At 34.1% G+C, this 17,100-nt stretch overlaps 1 protein-coding gene across 3 annotated transcripts in view; it reads right to left on the minus strand.

Moving 5' to 3' along the window:
- Positions 1 to 17,100, minus strand: part of Rpt2 (26S proteasome regulatory subunit Rpt2) — a 213,944-nt gene that overhangs the window by 79,076 nt on the left and 117,768 nt on the right. For all 3 annotated transcript variants that reach the window (XM_090376630.1, XM_090376629.1, XM_090376628.1), the window contains exons 6-7: positions 16,170 to 16,298; positions 3,828 to 3,924 (exon numbers count right to left, since the gene is read on the minus strand). In XM_090376630.1, the coding sequence (XP_090232756.1) occupies positions 3,828 to 3,924; positions 16,170 to 16,298 (226 nt within the window). The remainder of the gene's footprint in view (positions 1 to 3,827; positions 3,925 to 16,169; positions 16,299 to 17,100) is intronic.

Genomic DNA, 17,100 nt, shown 5'->3' on the forward strand with positions numbered 1-17,100 from the left:
TAGATACAAAATAGTGCATGTACTTGGAAAAAAAGGCAAACCATTTAGTGACATCGAAATGAAAAAAGAATGTATTGTTGAAGCAGTAGGATGTTTAGATCCGGAAAAGGTTGACAAATACAAACAATTACCTCTCGCAAGAAAAACTAACTAATAGACAACATGAATTAGCTCAGAATGTAGGAGAAAAACTTCAGGTAACAATTCACTCTAAAGATGTATATTTTTCAGTAGCATTAGATAAAACCACTGATAGAAATGACTCTGCTCAAATATTATATTTTATTCGTTCGTGTTATAACTGAAAATTTTCATTGTTACGAGGAACTATTGGTTGGGTACGCTCACTGGAAGGACCTGTGGAATTGATATTTTTAACAACTTTAAAGAAATGTGCCTTGAGAGAGGACTAAACCTTGGTAACCTGGTGAGTGTATGCACGGACGGTGCACCTTCTATGAGAGGAAAGCGAGAAGGATTCGTTTCATTGTTAAAAAAAGAAAAGCCCAATTTAGAAAAGTTAATTTCGTTCCACTGGATATTACACCAACAAAACCTTTGTGCTAAATCCTCCACATTGAGCAATACTTTGGACAAAATTATTGCAATTGTTAACTTTATTGGAGTAAATGCTTTAAGACATCGCCAATTTCGAAGCATGCTTATATTGGATGATGAGACATATAATGTCGACTTGCCATATTATTGTAAAGTGCGCTGGTTATCAAAAGGACAAATTTTAGTAAAAGTTTTGGCTTTGCGAGAACAAATTAAAAAATTTTACGAGGAACAACAACAAGAATGTGATTTATTAGATGAAGAATTTTGTAGAAATGCTGCGTTTTTGTGATATTATGGAAAAGCAAAATAAATTAAATGTTTATTTGCAGGGAAAAACAAGACATATATATGACATGTGGCAAAAAATTCAGGTATTTCAAAAAAAATTAATTTTTTACAAAACTCTTTTCTCTAAATCAGAAATATCTGGGGAACATTTCCCTCATTTAAAAAATATGTTAAAGGAGCAGAAATATGTTGTGTGACACTTTCAAAGACTACATAACCGTATTGGACATGCTAATTGAAGAATACAATGATAGATTTTCTGATTTCAAAGAACATACTTTAGAAATGAAATTGGCGTATGAGCCACATTTAGTTGATATCCTGACGGCACCCACGGAACTATAGATGGAATTAATTGAATTAGGAGAAGATAATATGGTATGATAAAGACTTTTTTGATACAAAAAAAATCATATTGAAATATAGAAAAATGCAGTTGAATACCCACGTTTACGTCAACATGCTCGTCAACTGCTGTCTTGCTTTGCAACTATGTATTGTTGCGAATCAACTTTTTCATAACTTACACAAATTAAAAGTCATTTAAGGACTCAGATATCTGATATTCATTTAGAAGACCAACTCAAGTTGCATACAACTAAGATGGAGCCTAATATCCAGTTGTTATCTAATAAAAAACAAACCCAAAAATCTCATTAGTTAATTATCAAAAAAGATGTTTTGGCTGAAACCAATGCATTCTGATGAGTTTAGCTCATTAAAAATGTGCAATCTAAGTGGTTTCAGCCGAGACATCTTTTTTTTTTGGTAAAAAACTCAACCACCAAAACATCAAATCTTCAACTCATTAGTTAACTCACATTAAATTATTTTTTACAATAGTACAGTTTTTTCTAATTATTCTTATATAACACACAGAGAGAATGTTAAATAATTGCTATAAATTTTCAATTGAATAACAATTTAGAAAATAATTTATCTTTATAATTATATTTTTTTTAAATTTTGCATTCATATAAAATGTAGGTGGATGTATTATGATGAGAATATTGTAAATATGTATGTTTTATTGAAATTTGTCTTTTCTATAGTTATATGTAATAAAATTTAACACTGATAATTAAGTGTGTTTTACTTCGTAAGTAGTGGTTCGAAGGATTGGTGCCGCCTTTTCCACTATTTCCGAAAACGAATATGGCCTTTTATTCAAAAAAGGTTGCCCACCCCTGTAATATTCAATGAATTATCAGGCAGAATTGTAAGTTGTGTATTTTTTTTCACTGGCACTTGATGAGTCGATTGATGTTTCGGGCATATCACAACTCATGCACTTTGTTCATTTTATTCAACATGATAGCAGCTGTGAAGAAGATTTTTTTGGCTATTTTGCCACTTACTGGTCATACAACTGGAAAACATGTATATGACACACTTATGAAATTCCTCACAGTGCACAAAATTGATCTGAGTAAACTCGAGTAAACATCTGAGTAAAATCAATTGTTACCGATTGTGCACATGCCATGAAAGGTAAAAACAAAGGCCTTATTGTTTATCTTAATAGAGATGCAAGGATACCTAATTTTGTGCATTATCACTGTTTGATTCGTACTGAGGTCTGTGTTCACTAATGAAAGATCAAAAAGAAATTATTATTGTATGTCTTGAAGTCATTGTTAAAGTCAATAACCATTTTATTTCTAAATCCCTAAATCAAATTCACAATCAAATTCACTTAGCTTGTTTCCATGTGCCACATCAATTGTAACTGCCTCATGCAGTTTCATTTAAGTTGATGTGTTATAACAATGCTATCTATAACATTTGCATAAAATGTTAAATAAAAGGTGCATTTTCATCAAATCTAATACCTTAAATTCACCAGAGTACTATAAAAACCACATATCATGTGTATGAAAAATAATAACTTGTATGCCTGTGCATATCCTTATATACATGTATGTACAAGATACAAGTACATACAGAAATAATTTGGCACTTCCCATTTTTAGCATCAAAATTCCAGGAAGTTCATTTATTTAAATACTTTACCATGCAGTAAGTTCATCATATGTTTATCATATGTTCTGAATGAAAATTAAGTGCCAAATAGCAATACCCTTTGCAAAAATTTCGCAACTGGTAGCAGAGGTTTCTCTAGCTGTCCCAAAGAAATGTAGGATGCGTTTGGTTGTAAGCAGATAAGCAAATACATGTCGAATCCTTTCTCATTTCTTATTTCTGTAAAATAAAACAATTCTTTCTTTCTTTCAAGGCAGGCAGCACTAGTAGAGAAAATTGGCCTGTTCTGTAAAATAAAACTATTCGGATTTTTTACTATTCAGAATTTTTATATTTTCCCATGTTTCTGCACGCGTAGGAAGAAATATCTTCAATTTGAGACCAAATCGGTTAGACCTATTGTACGCAATGGCTACAGCTAGCTGTACCCATTGAGAAAATTTTGCAATTGGCAGCAGAGTTTTATTATTATTATTATTATTTTATTTTATTTTTCGGAACAAAGGACACTATGTGCAAATAGTTGAAGTGCAAATTGTTAATAAGAAAAAAATGCCTTATCAACTTAGTGTTAACTGTTTGTTTAAGAGTTAACATCTTCCTGTGGCTCCATCTATGAAGTGAATGTTGAACTATTCTCATTCATACTACAAAACTGGCCCATTCCGTAAAATAAAACTGTTCGGAATTTTCAAATTTTAACAACTTTCTGCACCCCTAGGAAGAAATATCTTTGATAAATTTGAGACCATGTCCAGCCCGATTGGTTAAGCCTATCATTCACACTGACCGTCGAAAGAAAATGGCTTCTGTATTAAATATATAGATGTCTGCCAATTCTGTCACATTACAAAGGGAAGGGGAGGAATTTTTGCTTATTAACTATTACTTCACGGTTATCATAAATTTTAAAAAGCTGTAAATGTACAAATTATTTCTTTAAATATTTCCCGAGTAACTACTACTATATAAATTACTATTCCATTACTAATTACCTGTTCCTGGTGGTCCATATAAAATTACTCCTTTTGGGGGCTTAATGCCCATTTCTTCATAATACTCTGGATGGGTAAGTGGTAGCTCCACAGACTCCTAAAATAACAAGTCACAGTTAATTTCTTTTTCCTATATCAATTAAATTTATTATGGCAAATGCAGTCTTGACTGTAATTGGAATTTATAAAAATAAAGAAATCTCATAACACATTTTTTGAAAACCTATTTTTAGGTTAATTTTTTTGAACATGAAAAATATATATATATATAAAAAAGAAATAAATAAATAAAAATCACAAAAAAAATTACAATAGAAATTACTTATCCAATACAGAATTTCAATAAATGCTGTTGTTTTGAACATTATAAATTTTATAAAACCACAGGTTGTTGTTGTTATTTGGTTTTTAGGAGCATTAGCAACTAAGGCCATATTGCTCCGGGATATGCGGTGGTCATTCCTTAACCTTTCCGTATTTGGTGGTCACGGGCTCGAACCCCGGTCTAATCAAGAAGCGTGTGCTATGCACTGCTGCTCCTGCCCATCCGGCTACGGAGGCGCCATAAAACCACAGGCTACTTTGCCATAGTTTATTAGAAAAGAAGCAGTGTACTATGTCACTGGCGGGACAATGGGCAATAAAGACAGAATAACAATGTAGAATGTAGTTTTTTTCTTGAACAACAGCTCAAGAAAATAACAACAAGAACAGTTCAAGAAAATCCTTCTTAGTGATGTTATTTGATTAAAATCAGTATTGGTAACTTTAGTCCAATTCACAGAAAATAGTTATTTCTAAAGTGAGTATAACCCCAAGCTCTGTCTCTGTCACTGAAAGAACAACACTGTCCCTAGACAGTAAAGGTGGAAAAACATAACCAAAGTGGCATTCCTTTCCTTGAACTATTTTTCACAGCTTTCAAAGCAGCGTAATTCTCAATCTAAATCAAAATCATGCTATAAAGCAATCTGATAGTTCTGATAATCAAGTTCTGTGAAGTAAATCTCTCATTTTTTTTAAAAATGCAGAATATCAGGGCGTTTCATTTTCAAACTTTGGTTGAAATGTAAAAATCAAAAGCCCTGCAATGAAAAAATAAAGGCACAGCAAAGTTGCCAAAAATGGCAAGATGGCTTAGAGTTTTAAATGAACAGTTTCTCCTTCTTTGTGATGTTATTTGATTGGCGTCATGTTATAGTATTTTTTTTTTTTTTTGTTAGTTGTTGGCACATCGGCTTCTGTGGCCATAATGCATCTCCCAAAGTTTTTGCACTACTCGGATCCAAGCCCGAGGCGGCATTCGAACCCGCGACCTTTGGATTTCCAGGAAGGCACGTTACCCACCTGGCCAGCTCGGTCGGCATTACAGTATTGTTTTGAGTGGTGTCATGTTATGGTATGTCCTCTTTAGATGAACAGAGTTTACTTTTCTTATCACTAAAATCTGTTACCAGATCCACAGACAATATAAAGTCCAAAGATATTGTGATTCAGATGGAAGTGCCTATGGTGTGGGTCATGAGTTCACCGATTGTATAGCCTGTGGCATGTATTCTAAGAGTGCTCTCACATAGAACACAGGTGGCATGCTTACTTGGGGCCAGCAGCCACAGGTAGCCTAAATGAACAATGTAAGTCAATGGGAGTGCATACAGTAACAGCGTGTGGACAGCGGTATCGCTTCTTGTATTAATCCCCAACTTACCTCAACAAATTAAGCTTGCTGATTCCCAAGGAAGTACAGATATCACTCAACTGGGTAGGCATTGCTCACACCTCTGGCCTTTAGCAATTATTAGCACTACTGTTGATGTAAAATGCAAGAATTCGTGGTGGCTTAAAGAAAACCTGTAATCCAGAAGTTTTAAGCATGGATACTGAAATTTTGATTTCGGACATTTATGGATTTATGTAAAATGCGCAATATGGAACAAAAGTGTCAACTGGGTACGCGTTGTATATAAAAAGGAATACCATGGAGAAATGTTAGCAAGAAAAAATATTAATACCATTTATTATTCTAATTTGAAACAAAGTTTCTTGGTTCGTTCTGATATATTTAAAAATTGTCTTTTATAACCATCCAATTCATTCGTTACATAAATTATGATATTCAAAATTTGTCTACTATAATGTATGGGGATTGGGTATACCCATCAGTTCCTTATTATTTTCAAATCTTAAAAAAAAAAAAAAAAAAAAAAAAAGAGAACAAAAATTAATCAGTACGACAACGAAGAAATGGTTTTGGAATATGTAAAATAAACTTTTCATTACTTCAGTTTTTAGATTTATACTTATTCTGTTTCTAAAAAAAAAAATCATATTTAATGTTTATCATTGATTTTTTTATAAATAAATGTCTTTTTTTTTAAAGTTTCTTACTGTTTTGCTTTGTACAACAAATTGCAGCCCACATGGTGTGTAAAATATGAATATGCATTATATTTTAAATCATGGCCTGAAAAAAGACAGTAACTTCTAATACCCATCAATTTCATATATCCTACCTCACAATTAATCTAGGTTTTCCATCTGCAGTTAACATTAAATGAAACTTAATTATTTTGAAAAATACATATCGTATTTAGCAATAGAAATCATAAATGTCTTTACGATTTCTATCCTGCTTGCTTAAAAGAAAATGTATGAATTCTATTACTATGCTATACCTAAAAATCACTGGTAATCATCCAAAATTAATCCATTAACAGAAAAAGTGATTCACCCCCTCTGCACCAAGTCAGGCTTAGACAGTGGTGTTCGCAAAAACATATCAGAATTGGTTAGTGCTGGTTGTGCTAATCCCCCCCCTGCTTGCATAAAAGAATTTTCATTTAAGCTCACTGGTTGTCGAAGCCACACATTTATTTCAACATGGACATAGAAGCTTTGATTTGACAACCAATATGGGATAAAACAGAAAAACTACATTCGAACAGGAATGTTAAAAAATTTATAACTGAAACTCACAATTACAATTCCAAAAAAAAAAAAAAAACCCCATAATATATAATTCTATAACAATTTATTGATTTATGTACGCAGTGCATTACATAAATATATATATCTATGTATAAATCAAGGCCTCCATAGCCGAGTGGTCAGGAGCGGGAGTGCAGTAGCTGTTTGTTTGTTATTTGGTTTTTAGGAGCATTAGCAACTAAGGCCATATTGCTCCGGGATATGTGGTGGTCATTCCTGACCTTTCCGCATCCTCCGTATTTGGTGGTGACGGGCTCGAACCCCGGTCTAATCAAGAAGTGTGTGCAACGCACTGCTGCTCCTTCCCACCTGGCTACGGAGGCACCCAGTGCAGTAGCACACGCTCTTTGAGAAGACCAGGGTTCAAGACCCTGACTGCTGAAGACGGTCGATCTGCCAACCTGCACTGGACCAACATGGCAGATTATGGTCCATTTCCCTCAGCATGAATTGTTGAGGAGGCTTCCATCCTGCAGTGGGTTGATAATGGCTGCACTTTACCCTTTTTATGTATAAATCTAATTTATATTAACTATATAAATATATATTTATTTTTTTATTTTTTGTCCTCGCCTTTTCCCATTTTTATATGGGGTCAGCGTTTTTTTATTGTTTCGGCATGCAATTTTTATGGCTGGATGCTCTTCCTGATGCCAACCCTCACCCTTTATTCGTGCTCAGGATATGCGGTGGTCATTCCCTGACTTTCCGCATCCTCTGTATTTGGTGGTCACAGGCTCGAACCCCGGTCTAATTAAGAAGCATGTGCTATGCACTACTGCTCCTGCTCACCTGGCTACAGAGGCACCAAAGCAATTTTACAAGGAAAAATACATTTCAATTATGTATTTGTTGTAAATACGGTGCTTATAGTTTTAGAGACATAGACTGAGCTTATGTGCACGACTGCTATTGAAGGAAAAAGAGATAGAATGAATAGGTTGGGGTTTTTGTCTTTGTCACAGTATGCTTGTATGCCAGGTCACATGACTGGGGTAAGGTGGGAGAACTTCCCATGTCAGTACAATCAGTAAACTTAGTTCGCCAGCCGACAGTTGGTGGCACTTCAATATTCTGGTGTTTCCGATTTTTTCTATTGAGTTGGTACTTCTGATATATATTTTCCTTGAGTCAGTCACTAGTTGGTTAGCTGGATACACAGCTGTGCAGTTCATATTGCTATATAGATGGAGACAAACTAACGTACGGCTTGTAAAACCTGTTTATTTGTGCTTGTTGTTAGATCTACATTATATCAATACCTATCACTTAGAATTGTGCATAACTTTTGAGCATTGCTTTCATACGAAAATTCATCTTGTTAAATTAAAGTTGCAAATAAAATTATAATAGTGATTTTAATTAAGAGATTAAACTGCAAGCCATGTCTTTAACAAAGAGTAAAAGAAAAGTGGATGAAGAAGGACGTGTTTTTCAAGATAAATGGGAAATTATGTACTTTTGTGGTGTTGTGCGCAATAAAATTGTTTTATTTGTAATAAGGGAATATCAGTTCCAAAAGAATACAATTTACGTCGCCATTACGAAACGAATCATAAAGAAAAATTTTAAATGTTGGAAGGCAAATTGAGGGAAGAAAAGTTACAGTTTCTGAAATCTGGCTTACAACGACAACAAAATTTTTTTGCTGAAGCAAATAAATCCAGTGAAGCAACAGTTCACGCAAGTTTTGCTCTTGCACACATCATTGCAAAACGATCAAAACCATTTACTGATGGCGAACTCCTTAAAGATTGTTTGATTAAGTCTGCTGAACTTCTTTGTCCTGACAAACAACAATTATTTAAAAATAGTAGTTTGTCAGCCAACACAGTAGCGCAACGTATTAACGAAATCGCTAGTGATTTACAATGTCAGTTAAAAGAAAAAAGTATAGATTTTGCAGCATTCTCAATAGCAGTTGATGAGAGTACTGACATCACAGATATAGCACAACTTGCCATTTTCGTATGAGGTGTTACTGATGATTTTGAAGTAATTGAGGAATTATTGGAAATAATTCCTATGAAAGTTAAAACTGGTGCACAGGATATTTTTTCTGAAATAAAAACTGTAATAGATAAATATAAATTAAGTTGGGATAAAATGGTTGGTAAAAAAAATGGAATAGCAGTAAAATTAAGAAATATAGTGAAAGAAGAAAAATTTCAGAATAATTTTTTCACTATACAGTTTGTTTGTTTGTTTTTTGGTTTTAAGGAGCATTAGCAACTAAGGCCATATTGCTCCGGGATATGCGGTGGTCATTCCTCGACCTTTCCGCATACTCCGTATTTGGTGGTGACGGGCTCGAACCCCGGTCTAATCAAGAAGCATGTGCTACGCACTGCTGCTCCTTCCCACCTGGCTATGGAGGCGCCCCACTATACAGTAATACCCCGAAGTTACGCGATAGGTGGGTCCGAAGAAAATCGCTTAAGTCGAATTCGCGTAAGTCGGGGTACAACTTTGCATATAAATACATATAAATTTTGCTTAATTGGGACCAAGGACTAACAAAAACACTAGTTTAGAAGAAAAATATTAATAAAATTGCAGTTCTTTATACATATTAATACAAAATTTGTATTAAAAAAAAACAAATGACTTACGTAAAAAAGTTATTTCGATGTCGATGGCTTCATAAAATCTAACAAATTCGTCTGACGACACAGCACGTTCTTTTTTTCACGCAGAATTTCTTCATAGCAAGCTAATAATTTTTTTTATTCCTTGCTTTGTAGCTATAACGCGTTCTTCGTTGGAGTCTATGTTTTCTAAAATTTTTAAGCCCTTTACAATTGAGCCCTTTTCAATTTTCAACCTGTCAAGTTTGCAATTGTCATGTGCTTTTCGCCGTTGCTTCATTTAGGCCTGTAGCACGTGCAATATTACATGGTCTTTCATTTTGCTCAAAGCGTTTCACAATTTCATATTTTTTCTCTATCAACAGAGGTGGACTGGCCATGAGCCTTACTGGGGAAACCCCGGTGTGCCAGTGTGATTTTGGCCATAAACCATAGTATGAGGCCACTATAAATTTTCCCGGGTAAGAATTTTTGACCCAGTCCGCCTCTGTTTATCGATAATTGCTTTTCTTTTTCTCTCTGAATCTGCAGTGTCTTCACCAGGACGCTTCCTTTTCACACCTTTTAATTAAGTATTTTACTCATTTTTAGGGAATAAAGCACAATTACAAAACGAGGAGGCACGCTTGATACGCATAAACAAAGCTGCGCGCATGTAGCAACTGAATAAACAACACCATAAAGGCAGAGATACACTATTAACACCTCACATTTCTAGGGGTTACTACCATAAAACAATAAAAATCCAGTTGCGTTTCTGCTAGTGAAATCTGTTATAAACTGGTAGTAAACTCGATCTAATTGCATTTGCGATTATACCGATAGCTGGAATTGTGTTGGTTTTTACGTTATTATGGTGAAATGTGTTTCCCCTTCACTGATATAAAAAACATAAAAGCAGCAAAGTTGAATTTTGTTCATCTTTCGCTCTCATTCTCCGCCGTCGCACCGTATATCGATAACATATGAAAAACGACCTTGAAGATAGTGGGCGGCAGCGTTGCCAAACGAAAAAAATCAAGAACCGCGTAACTCCGAGTTCGCGTAAGTCGGGGTATTACTGTACACTGCATTATTCATCAAGAAGCACTTTGTGCCAAAAGTTGGCAGATGGATAATGTTATGAAAACAGTAACTAAAACAGTAAACTTTATCCATGGACGAGCTCTGAATCATCAAGAATTTGTTGCATTGCTTAAAGAAATTGAAAGTGAGTACGGAGAAATGATTTATTATAACGAGGTGAGGTGGTTAAGTCGAAGAGCCATATTAAAACGGTTTTCTGATTTAATAAATAAAATCAAAATTTTCATGACACAAAAAAATAAAACCATCGATGAGCTACATAATGATACATGGATAACAGAATTAGCATTTTTTGTTGACTTAACTGGCCATTTAAGTATTCTCAATAAAGAGCTGCAAGGAAAGAATAAACTTATCACTGACATGTATGCTTGTATTAAAGCGCTTTTAAAGTTTAAAGTGCAATTAAGGGAAACAACTGGAATCAAAAAATTTCGTATATTTCCTACATCTTAAATCCTGCCCTATTATTTCAAATGAAAAATCTCAAGAATATGCAAGAAAAATAGCATTATTACAACAAGAATTTGAAGAATTTTTTACATTATTTTCATTACGATTAAAAACGAATGTGAATAACACACCAGAAAATCTACAAATGGAGCTAATTAATTTACAGTGTGATATAAATCTTATTCAAAGATTTGAAGATACAGATTTGATTAACTTTTATTCGTACTTATCAAAAGATAAATACCCTCAGTTACGAATTTTTGCAATAAGAATAATCGCTTTGTTTGGGAGTACATTTATATGTGAGCAGTTTTTTTTTTCCGTTGAAAATTAATAAGTCTAAGAAAAGAACCTGATTGACCGATGAGCATCTACAATCCGTGATGAAGATAGTTTCTAGTAATTTTTCTCCAAGGCTACAAACTTTATCAGAATCGAAACGCCACCAAGTGTCAAGTTGTAGTAAGAAATAAAGAAGTTTAATTATTTACATACAAACATATGTATTTTTTCTGTATGTGTCGAAGAAAAATTTAATAAATAAAAGAAAGAGAATAGGTTGTCATTCATTATTTATTCTGAAGTTTTGTCCCACTTGGAAAGTTTTTATAATTTGTTTATTTTTAGTTTAAGTTAAAAGTAAATTATTTAGTGGTTAATTCAACATATTAGAATTATTTGAAATAAATTTCAGTCTGAAAATTTAATATTTAGCTGTCAATACGTTTGAATTACAAAGTGTAACCAACAGAAATTTCTTGCAGGTACCAACCTTTAGATTTCAGATAGAAAATAAATAAAAATTTGAATTTTTTCCTTTGCGTTATTATTATTATCGTTTATGTACGTTTTAATAAATATTTAGTAAGTGACTGGGCATCTAAAAAAAATAGAAAAGAAAATTTAACCAAAAGAAAGAGTCATAATTTTAGCCAGGGAGAGAAGGAGAAAAATATAAGTTTGAGAAATAAAAAGTAAGTATAGAGAAAAACATTGTAGAAAATACAATTGAACATTATCGAAATAAATTTACAATTAAACTATGTTCGAGGCAAATTAAATTTTAAAAGTAAAATTTCCAAACTTATTATAAACTTACACGCAACACACCACACACGCATAACACCAGGTTATAAAGGGGTGGTATCCGTACATTAGGGGTAAATACAGTGCAATATATATATATATATATTCACTCTCATTTTGTTAAAAAAATTCCAGCCCGTCAACTGCTTTCAGATCATGTGTTCGGCCCGCATGCAATTTGAGATTTGGACCACTGGTATAGAGGAGGACATTTAAAAAAAAAATGGCAAAATAAATGGGAATCGGTGGTCAATTCAAGCGCTTTGAAAATCATTAAAGCTTTTTTAATCCTAAGAACTTGTTTTTTTTTTAAACTGACTCAGTCCCAAAACTTAACTACCAAACCTTGTACAAACTGGAACAATGTGCTACTGACAGAAAGATGCTATGGTGGAAAAAAAGGCTATTATTCTGACTGGACCAAGATCTTCAGTGGAGATCCATAGGGTTTGGCAGTGGGTCTCTTACTGTTTTTGATAATTGTTAATGATGATAATGAAGTCAGGTTTGATGTCAAAGTTTGCTGATGATACAAATGTTGAGAAAGTGATAAACAATAGTAACAAAGATATGCTACTTCAAAAACGCCCACATAAATTAGTCAGTTGGCCTGAAAAATGACAATATACAAGTGAACTAATCTTGTAAACAAGATTAGATACACTATTACACAAGCCTTCCTAATCGTGTACTCAGGTAAACTTGGGCCTGACTACACTAGCATCCAAAGAAAGTCTCCAGAAGAACAGGAGCAGAGTAATGAATAGACCCTGAAGTGAAAGAGGCTGTTAACTTTATTTTTTAATTTGTTCTAAGCCACAGGAGGAAGATCTGGAAATGGCAGACTGAAAAATGGCTTAATTCTTCTAAATTTATTAAAATTTTCTATATTGTAGGCTTAAGTGAGCAGTTAATTATTTTTATATTAAGCTTTTGTTACTTTCCACATATAGAAGCATTTTTACTATAATACATGGCTGTTTATAATATGCCCTGCAACACATACATTAGAAATTTTTTTTTCTTTGTTCTTAAGGCTGATGTTAAATTAAAAAAACTGAAATAGTTCCAAAGGTTAATGTATAACATTTGTAACTGCAGTGTTTTCTTCATTTGGATAACAGTAATCTCATGCTTTCATCAATGATATATACAGAAACCTGGAAAGTAAGCCGGAATGGAGAAAACACATGACCTATCAAGGCAAGACCTATTACATTTAGCAGGAGCCATGATTCAAGAAAGGAAAGACAACTGCTTTCTCAAAAGCATCCATCTCAAAGGTTTATAATGACTGGAAAGCGAGAGGTCTTCCAAAATGCACAGCACAAATGTGGCAGGAAAAAATACTTCAAGAGCTAAGCTGTTACACTCTAAGGAGAATTATATGGAAAAAATAGAACATTCAGCATGCAGCAAATAACATCTGAATCAGCTAAGCCCAGAACTGTCCTATTTCAACCCATACCAGGAATAGGAAATTGAAGAAATTAGACATTGGCATTTGTCTGCCTATTTGGAAGAAAATTGTTTCAGAGAAAAAACAGAAAACTTCGCTTGCAGTGGTGCTGAGAACATTGTAATTGGACAGTGGAACAATGGAAGAAAGTGATGAGGTCAGACACATTGCAATGATGGTAGGTAGAGTGTGTGGTGAGAAGCTCACAAAGTGATAGATCCTGCTTGCCTTGTTAAGACAAGTCAATCATCTAGAGGTGGTATCATGGTATGGGGAATGTTTTGTTGGCATGGACTGGGTCTATCGATACTCTTGGAAAGTCAAATGTCATCCACAGAGTACCTGAATTTTGTATCAGATCTAATGTACTTACTACCCTGCAACGTTACAATTTTATTCCAAAGGTGATGGCCTTCATGGATGTCAATGCGACAGCGCATTGTGCCAGAATAGAGCAAGAATGACTTGGAGAACGTGACACAAATTTCCACCATCTACCCTACTCCTCACATTCACCTGATCACAATCCTATTGAAAATGTGTGGGATATGCTGGAAAGAGCAATTTAGTAACAAAATCCTCTTCCTTTAACTTTGTCACAGCTGTGCAATATTTTGCTGGAAGAATTTTGCTGGTTCTTGCACTGCTATCAGTGCAAGAACCACTTTCACAAGCAACCTGGAAAGCAGGTGATAAGGAGTAAAAAACAGTTGGAGGTATACTAGTATGTACACTAATGCTAAGAGCATAGTAAATAAATTTGATTAATTTGAAGTACTGATCAAATCATAAAATGCAGAAAATTGTGGGGATATCAGAGATGCAGTGTCGCTCAATTATAAGAGATTCAGAATTTGAATATGAGTATAATGTGTACAGAAATGACAGGAGGAGGATTAAACTCTTGCTTCAGAAGCACACAAAAAATCTAAAGCAGTGGAAAAGCAAAAATGAGGATAGGAATGTGCTATATAGGCCTAATGACTGGAAACAACACAGTCGTTAGGCCTATAGTCTTTATAATAGGCGATTTCACTTTTCAGATATTGATTAAACCTTGTGAGTTGATCACTCACACAATAGCAAGGCTTTTGTGGATTATTGATTGACTGTTTCCTACACCAGCACGTTAGAGAGGCAACAAAAGAAAGCAATACTCAATATAATTATCAGCAGAACCCTTCATGCATTAATAAGCTGTAGATAAAAGACCCACTAAGTGGCAGCAATCACTATGTGTTGATGTGGGGTTCACATAAAGAAGTGACTACTGTCAAAGGAAAGAGAAAAGGCTTTGCTTTCATAAAAGTGACCATGATTGTCACAAACAAATTAAGTGATACATAAATAGATATTCTTCTTTATGCTTTGGCATGACCCAGGTCGGAGGAGTTTACATAAACCACAAATACAATCATTAATCATATTTAGCAGTCATGTAGGCTTGAATGGTCCACTCAAAGTATGTGTGCTACCACCCTCTTGCTCCTGAACACTCAGCTATATTAGGCCACACACACAGGGAATTTTTTTTTTTTTTTTTATGTGAACCCCAAACACGAGAGGTATTAGAACCTATAGTACTTAGTACCGTGTTTGGGTTAGGGTTGAAAGAGAAGTATGGGGGGAATGCCGGAAACTTTGCTCTAGAGACTAAACATGGGTTTCACCACTTCAAGCCTCCAATAAGCAAAGTGGTGGTATTGCACTGGTCGATATTATTGCTTCAAAAAAAAAAAAAAAAAAAAAAAGCAAATTTAGTGGGTTTTTTTTTAGAATTTTGTAATTTTTAAAAATTTTTTTTTTAGATTATGGTATAATTTTTTACAATAATTTTACTTTAATCATGAGCAATCAAAGTCAAACCAAAACAAAAAAATGTTTTTTTATGAAACTTCAACCTATAATATTATTATAGGTTGAAACTTGTTTCACAGAGCACACTCTTACCAAAATTCACTATAGCAAGCACACACATTTGGGAAACACTCATAAAAGTGTTAAGAGCAGAGTGAAAGAGTAGAGTGAAATAATCACTAAACAAAGTTAATTAGAGAAAAATTAGGCTAGGGTAAAGAAAACCCACACGAGAAGCATGCAAAAGTTCAATGAAATTTACCGGCAAAAGTACTTTACCGTAACAGCATTTGTATTGTTGTTCGCTCAGTAAACAGACGGTGGATGTTATGAGTTTGGAGTAGAAGTTGAATCCCATGGGAGCTTGAAATCCTCCCAAAGTGGAGGGGGGGGGGTACCTGACCTTTTTTCATTAGAATCACTAATCAAATGACGAACAGAGTCATATTGGAAGTTCTGGCATCGTAAAAAATGTTCGTAGCATAGTTTCACCAGTAAACGTTTTTGAAGTTCGCCGTGCTCCTCGTGTGGGCTTCCTTTACCTTTGACTTTTTTTTTTTTTTTTTTCTTAATAAACAGTTTATCCACTAGTCCACCACTAAAGAAAAAAGGTCAGGTTACCCCCTCCACTTTGGGAGGGTTTCAATCTCCGATGGAATTCAATTTCTACTCGTGACCGATAACACCTACTGGTATGTTTACTGAGCTAGCAACAATACAAATGCCATTATGGCAAAGTACTTTTACTGGTAAATTTCATCAAACTTTTGCTTGCTTCCTGTGTGGGCTTTCTTTACCTTCACCAAAAATAGAAATTTTACTGGCCTTTATTTCTTGAATCTGCTGATCAAGTCCTCCAATATCTGCATATGTTTCCTGAGGTGCCTTTTCCAATTTCATTACCGTAACCATGGGATCTGTATCATCAGAAAGGACTCCAACCACTGCATGAACCTAATAAAGAATAAGTAAAAGATGATCACAGAAATGTTCAGTCTTATTCTTAAGAGAAAAAAAAAAATACTAAAAAAAATGAAAGTTCTTTATTTGTTATATGTGGTAACATCATACAAACACTATTGGTACACTTACCATCCATTAACACACATAAATAACTGTAAGAAAATAATATAAATTATGCACATATATATTCAAATAACATACTATTCATTACATTATATATAACATACAATACATAATACACCATCATATATACTATACATTACATTCAATACTAGTTGAAATACAAACACCCACAAAACAAGACTAGGCACTCTAGATTTAGATAACAGCTAATGGTACGGTCTCCAGAAAGACAAAAACTGTCTGACGTGTGACTTGTCCTCATTGTACGTAATGCTCAGAAGAGGCTGTGCAAATGAGGCTAAGCTATATAAAATTTGCGATTTCAAAATTGCAGATGACTGTTTATTAGAAAAATATTTGAGCATAAAGGCAAGTAAGACTCATAGAGTTGACTACATAATACACAGTACTTTTGAGGGAAGCCACCAGAGAGTATATTGTAACATTGAGATCAATTAGAAGGGGATTTTTGGACTCGGGAGAGATTCCATTGGACTGGAGAATGCAAATTTATTGCCAATATGTAAAGGCAGTTCTAAGAGTGAAGTTGGTAACTACAGACTGGTTAATCCCAATTCAGTGGTATGAAAAATCTCAGAGGCAATGATTAAGAGTGCAATAAAGGGACATTTAGAAAGAAATGGCATTCTGAAGAATACACAACATAGTT

This window comes from Mastigoproctus giganteus, chromosome 6 (assembly GCF_048544385.1).
Source record: "Mastigoproctus giganteus isolate SK-2022 chromosome 6, ASM4854438v1, whole genome shotgun sequence".
NCBI classification, from domain to species: domain Eukaryota; kingdom Metazoa; phylum Arthropoda; class Arachnida; order Uropygi; family Thelyphonidae; genus Mastigoproctus; species Mastigoproctus giganteus.